The following is a 6,984-nucleotide window of genomic DNA, read 5'->3' as shown; positions in this document are numbered from 1 at the left end:
TGGATTTATCTCTGGGCTTTCTATTTTGTTCCATTGATCTATATGTCTGTCTTTGTGCCAGTACCATACTGTCTTGATGACTGTGGCTTTGTAGTAGAGCCTGAAGTCAGGCAAGTTGATTCCTCCAGTTCCATTCTTCTTTCTCAAGATTGCTTTGGCTATTCGAGGTTTTTTGTATTTCCATACAAATCTTGAAATTATTTGTTCTAGTTCTGTGAAAAATACCGCTGGTAGCTTGATAGAGATTGCATTGAATCTGTAGATTGCTTTGGGTAGTATACTCATTTTCACTATATTGATTCTTCCGATCCATGAACATGGTATATTTCTCCATCTATTAGTGTCCTCTTTGATTTCTTTCATCAGTGTTTTGTAGTTTTCTATATATAGGTCTTTAGTTTCTTTAGGTAGATATATTCCTAAGTATTTTATTCTTTTCGTTGCAATGGTGAATGGAATTGTTTCCTTAATTTCTTTTTCTACTTTCTCATTATTAGTGTATAGGAATGCAAGGGATTTCTGTGTGTTGATTTTATATCCTGCAACTTTACTATATTCATTGATTAGCTCTAGTAATTTTCTGGTGGAGTCTAGGGTTTTCTATGTAGAGGATCATGTCATCTGCAAACAGTGAGAGTTTGACTTCTTTTTTTCCAAGTTGGATTCCTTTTCTTTCTTTTTCTGTTCTGATTGCTGAGGCCAAAACTTCCAGAACTATGTTGAATAGTAGTGGTGAAAGTGGGCACCCTTGTCTTGTTCCTGACTTTAGGGGAAATGCTTTCAATTTTTCACCATTGAAGATAATGTTTGCTGTGGGTTTGTCATATATAGCTTTGATTATGTTGAGGTATGTTCCTTCTATTCCTGCTTTCTGGAGAGTTTTTATCATAAATGGATGTTGAATTTTGTCAAAGGCCTTCTCTGCATCTATTGAGATAATAATATGGCTTTTATTTTTCAATTTGTTAATGTGGTGAATTACATTGATTGATTTGTGGATATTGAAGAATCCTTGCATCCCTGGGATAAAGCCCACTTGGTCATGGTGTATGATCTTTTTAATGTGTTGTTGGATTCTGATTGCTAGAATTTTGTTGAGGATTTTTGCATCTATGTTCATCAGTGATATTGGCCTGTAGTTTTCTTTTTGTGGCATCTTTGTCAGGTTTTGGTATTAGGGTGATGGTGGCCTCATAAAATGAGTTTGGAAGTTTACCTGCCTTAGACCCAGCAATCCCACTGCTGGGCATACACACTGAGGAAACCAGAATAGAAAGAGACACATGTACCCCAATGTTCATTGCAGCACTGTTTATAATAGCCAGAACATGGAAACAACCTAGATGTCCATCAGCAGATGAATGGATAACAAAGCTGTGGTACATATACACAATGGAGTATTACTCAGCTATTAATAAGAATACATTTGAATCAGTTCTAATGAGATGGATGAAACTGGAGCCAATTATACAGAGTGAAGTAAGCCAGAAAGAAAAACACCAATACAGTATACTAACACATATATATGGAATTTAGAAAGATGGTAATGATGACCCTGTATGCAAGACAGCAAAAGAGACACAGATATGTAGAGCGGACTTTTGGATCCTGAGGGAGAGGGAGAGGGTGGGATGATTTAGGAGAATGGCATTGAAACATGTATACTATCATGTGAGAAACGAATTGCCAGTCTATGTTCAATGCAGGATGCAGGATGCTTGGGGCTGGTGCACGGGGATGATCCAGAGGGATGATGTGGGGTGGGAGGTGGGAGGGGGATTCATGTTTGGGAGCTCATGTACACCCGTGGCAGATTCATGTATGCCAAAACCAATACAGTATTCATGTATGCCAAAACCAATACAGTATTGTAAAGTAAAATAAAGTAAAAATTAAAAAAATAAAAGAAAAAAAAATAAAAGTATTTATTTATTTTATTGACTGCACCAGGTCTTAGTTCTGCCATGTGGGATCTTTCTTTAGTTGCAGCCTACTCCTTTATTTTCAAAACTTTGCTTATGCTTCTTTAGGAAAGTAATACATCATTCAAAATAAGATGCTGAAGTGAGTACCAGTCAAACAGAATTAAAATAAATATAAAAGGGCTACTCAATAAAGGACAAAGACTCTCAAAAAAATTTTAGAACCTCAATATCCAAATATATGTGTTCTAGAATAGGCACAATATTCAAGAGAATATGACCTTGATTGTTTGTGTCTGCTTTATCTGTGTCTTGCTTTATTGTTATTACAAAGATGAATGGCAGGAATTACTATGATTTACTCCATCTTACTGATGAAGATTTTGAGACCCAGACAAGTTTAAAAAACAGTTATATAATATGAAGTGAAAATGTTAGTGGCTCAGTCCTGGGAGACCTTTTGTTACCCCATGGACTGTAGCCTGCCAGGTTCCCCTGTCCATGGAATTCTGCATTCAAGAATACTAGAGTGGATTGCCATTCCCTTCTACAAGGGATCTCCCCAACCAGGGATGGAAACTGTGTCTTCCACATTGCAGCTATATTCTTTACCATCTGAGCCACCAGGGAAGCTTAGGAAGTTATATAGTATAGAGCTCTTCAATTGACCATTAATCTATGGAAGAGCCTCTGTTGTAACCACTGTGCCTTCATCTTGCTTCTGATCTTGCCAGATGCAGCATCCTCATCTGCTCAGAACTACAGCACAGTGTCTGAATTCATCCTCATTGGCTTCTCCAACTTCCCTCAGCAGCTCCTGCCCACCTTCTTCCTGCTGTACCTGCTGATGTACCTGTTCACGCTGCTGGGCAACCTGCTCATCATGGGCACCATCTGGAGGGAGCGCAGCCTCCACACCCCCATGTACCTCTTCCTGTGTGCCCTCTCCGTCTCCGAGATCCTGTTCACTGTCGCAGTCACCCCGCGCATGCTAGCGGACATGCTCTCCACCCACCGCTCCATCACCTTTGGGGCCTGTGCCAGCCAGATGTTCTTCTCCTTCACGTTTGGCTTCACCCACTCCTTCCTGCTCATGATCATGGGCTACGACCGCTACGTGGCCATCTGCCACCCCCTGCGCTACAACGTGCTCATGAGCCCCCGTGACTGTGCCCGTCTTGTGTCCTGGTGCTGGGCTGGTGGCTCGGTCATGGGGATGATGTTGACATTGATCATTTTTCACCTCACCTTCTGTGGGTCTAATGTGATTCACCATTTTCTCTGCCACGTGTTTTCCCTCTTGAAGTTGGCCTGTGGGAAGGGGACAGCCTCTGTCTCCATGGCTGTGATTCTCCTTTGTGTCACGGCCCTGATGGGCTGCTTATTCCTCATCTTCCTCTCCTATGTCTTCATCGTGGCTGCCATCCTGAGGATCCCCTCCACTGAGGGCCGGCACAAGACCTTCTCCACCTGTGTCTCCCACCTCACCATTGTGGTCGTGCACTACGGTTTTGCGTCCATCATCTACCTCAAGCCCAAAGGCCCCCATTCTATGGACAGTAACACGCTCATGGCCACCACCTACACGGTCTTCACCCCCTTTCTTAGCCCCATCATTTTCAGTCTCAGGAATAAAGAGCTGAAGAATGCCATACAGAGAAACTTCCGCAGAACTTTCTGTGCTTTAACTTCCTGATGGCTAGTTACGTGGTATGGAAGTGTGACAGAAGCTTTGGGCTTAATAATGTCTGTCTCCATAGAACTCATGCAATGATTCAGGTCTGTAGAGTATCCATACTCCAATGCAGTTTCATGCACACTGTTTGTTTTTCTCTGATATTTCCCTCTCTTCCATAAGTTCTATCATCATAATCTTTAAATTGTTTCCAGTGAGAGGAACTTCATTCCATTGTCTATGCCTAAGAATATCTTATCTTTATATATGCAGGTGGGGCCCACCAGAAGAATGAGTGAGGACCCTGACATATGTGGTTCTTCTTGAATAGACAGCAAGGAGAAGATTTTATTCCCCCATCCTCAAAGATAAGAATAAACAAAATAACCTAAAGATAGTCATAAATGCCATCAGAATTGAGTCATTTTATGCATAAAGTACTGTGCCTAGTGCTTTATTATTATTGACATATGTTAATTATTACACACGTACAATGGAAAATAAAGTAATCATCAGAGAAAATGGCTTACTGTTCACAGTTTCTCACTTGGTTTTGGAGTTATAGACAAAAAAGGAAGTCTTTCTGTTGAGCTGAACTGAGTGAACTATGGAAGAAATTCAAAGTAGAGAGCAACTGTGAGAGTGAGGGAGAGACAAACAGAGAGGGAGAGACAAAGCAGGCAAGTAGTATTTGAGGTCATTAGATCTGATCATTCAATTGATTAAAGCATATATGGGGCAAAATCTGGGCAAGATGAGAGGAACAGAAGGAGGTTGTTAACAGAGCAATCTGCATATGAAGAAAGAGAAGAAAGGAAAGAGGCTGGAGGGAGGAAGGAAGAGACAGAGAAGAATGGGAGGGGAGAGAAAAAGAAGAGGAATGGGTGCTTAGTAAGAACATGGACATATTAAAAGGTGTTATTATCCCACATCTTATGGAAATCTCTTTCTATTTTTCCCACACATGTGGTGGTTCAGTTGCTAAATCATGTCCGACTCTTGTGACCCCATGGATTGTAGCCTGCCGGGCTCCTCTATCCTCTGCCCATGGGATTCTTCGGGCAAGAATACTGGAGTAGGTTACCATTTTTTTCTCCAGGGCATCTTCCTTTCCCACACAGAATTTTCAGTAAAATCAATTTTTACTACTGTATTATACTTTCACCCCTTTGAGAAGTGTGTTAAAAGACAGAATGCTGTATCAAGATTATACTAAGAGAGGTCAGAGGCCAAAGATGGGTACCTTCAGTATGCGGATGGGAAATGTTGGTGGAAGTCACACAAATGCGAATGGAGGGAATCATGAGGCACTTTATGTCTATCTGAGTCCCACACTGCTGTTTGGAAATATATATCACTGAGGACCAAGAAAGGGAACCTGATGTGGGATGTCAATTAACTCAAAGATGAGGCCAAATATTTGGGTTGAGGCAGATCTTTTATAGAAGATAAACCTTTTATAAGAGGATAAACCCACAGCCACCAGTCATGTCATTGGTGTACAAAAGACAGTCTAATCAGAAGGTCAGGACAACACCAAAAGACCAAATCAGTCAGTCACTTTAGTCCCTCAGTCGTGTCTGATTCTTTGCGACCCCATGAACTGCAGCACGCCAGGCTTCCCTGTCCATCACAAACTCTCAGAGCTTACTCAAACTCATGTCTATTGAGTCAGTGATGCCATCCAACCATCACATCCTCTGTCGTCCCCTTCTCCTCCTGCCTTCAATCTTGCCCATCATCAGGGTCTTTTCTAGTGAGTCAGTTCTTTGCATCAGGTGGCCAAAGTATTGGAGTTTCAACTTCAGCATCGGTTCTTCCAATGGATATTCAGGACTGATTTCCTTTAGGATAGACTGGTTGGATCTCCTTGCTGTCCAAGAGACACTCAAGAGTCTTCTCCAACACTACAGATCAAAAGTATCAATTCTTCGGCGCTCAGCTTTCTTTATAGTCCAACTCTCACATCCATACATGACTACTGGAAAAACCATAGCTTTGCCTAAATGCACCTTTGTTGGTAAAGTAATGTTTCTGCTTTTTAATTTGCTGTCTAGGTTGATCATAGCTTTCCTTCCAAGGAGCAAGCATCTTTTAGTTTCATGGCTGCAGTCACCATTTGCAATGATTTTGGAGCCCAAGAAAATAAAGTCTCTCACTGTTTCCACTGTTTCCCCATCTATTTGCCATGAAGTGATGGGACTGGATGCCGTGATCTTAGTTTTCTGAAAGTTCAGTTTTAAGCCAACTTTTTCACTCTTCTCTTTCACTTTCATCAAGAGATTCTTTAGTTCTTCTTCGCTTTCTGCCATATAGTTATGTTTTATGACATCATTGGGAGACCTATGTGAATATCACACTCTCTGGTTTGAACTACCAGGACTATGGGAATAGGATAGAATTTGATTGGAAGAAGAGGTAACTTTTGGCCAATTTGGCCAGAAGACATATGTTACACAAGGAAAATGACTCTCCAAGACCCAGCTCCAAATGACTCTTATTCTGAAAAGCCACCTAGCTGTCATCTCCTGAAGACACGGTCCTACAATCTCACTCTTGGCTCCTCCAGCTTCTGCTTTCCCTCTGACCCTACCTTGACCCCAGTGGATTGAGGACATCTGTCTCCAGCCCTGTCTCCCCCCAAGATTGGGAGCTCCTCAGCCCTCAGCAGGGGCTCATGCCTCTCTGGGCAGAGGAGAGACTCATGACCTTTGTGTATGTGGATAATGAGATGAAAGAGTAGACACTACAAGCTCCCAAAGGCCCCTTGAAGTCCCTCTCCGACTCCCCAGACCCTGAGGACAAAGCTTCTAGGTTGGCTTCCTGGGGAGCAGCCTGCTGGAAACCCACAGCAGGGATAAAGCACACAAGATCACTTCCAGGAGCCCGAGGTGCAACTCCATCCCTGCTTGCGGGCATCAGTGAGAGCATCAGGCAGGAGAGCATCGTCTGCCCTTCTCTGCTGACTGCTTCATGGAAGAGGCAGGCCAGGCTGAGGGCAATCAGAAGGGAGAGGGTAGGAAAGCAGAATCAGACAGTTGTGGGTAGCTCTGGCCAGCCTGGGGATGGAGTCAGGACTGGGGAGAAGGTCCAAAAGAGAGGATTTCATTCCCAAGAGGCTGCTGGGGCTCTTCTCTGTTTACCCATTCTGAATCATTGGTTCTCACCCAGCTTAGGCTCGCTTTGCTGCTCCTAGGTCAGCAGTTCTTAATCTGGGGTGGTTCTGTCCTACAGTTGACATTGGACATGTTCAGAGATAGCTTGGTTGTCATGATCTTGGGACAGAGGGATACTACAGATACCTGGTGTCTTGATGCCTGGGATGCTGTTACTTATTGAGCAAATGTAATAATCTGGCACTTACTGTGGATCAATTACAATGGATCA

The 6,984-nt window shown here is 42.7% G+C and overlaps 1 protein-coding gene across 1 annotated transcript; it reads left to right on the top strand.

Annotated features, from left to right (window-relative positions):
* Nucleotides 1–2,679: 2,679 nt before the first annotated feature.
* LOC138085897 (olfactory receptor 10H3-like) lies at nt 2,680–3,618 on the top strand. Its single transcript, XM_068980509.1, has one exon. The coding sequence runs from the start codon at nt 2,770–2,772 to the stop codon at nt 3,616–3,618; it is 849 nt and encodes a 282-aa protein (XP_068836610.1). The 5' UTR covers nt 2,680–2,769.
* The last annotated feature ends 3,366 nt before the right edge of the window (nt 3,619–6,984 follow it).

The sequence above is a fragment of the Capricornis sumatraensis genome, chromosome 9, assembly GCF_032405125.1.
Source record: "Capricornis sumatraensis isolate serow.1 chromosome 9, serow.2, whole genome shotgun sequence".
In the NCBI taxonomy this organism is placed as follows: Eukaryota; Metazoa; Chordata; class Mammalia; order Artiodactyla; family Bovidae; genus Capricornis; species Capricornis sumatraensis.
Note: the sequence above shows the minus strand (reverse complement) of the source record. Positions and strands in the feature narration are given on the sequence as shown.

What these genes read in the sequence shown, in the direction of transcription:
- LOC138085897 (XM_068980509.1), top strand. Translation starts at nt 2,770, where the DNA reads ATGTACCTGTTCACGCTGCTGGGCAACCTGCTCATCATGGGCACCATC.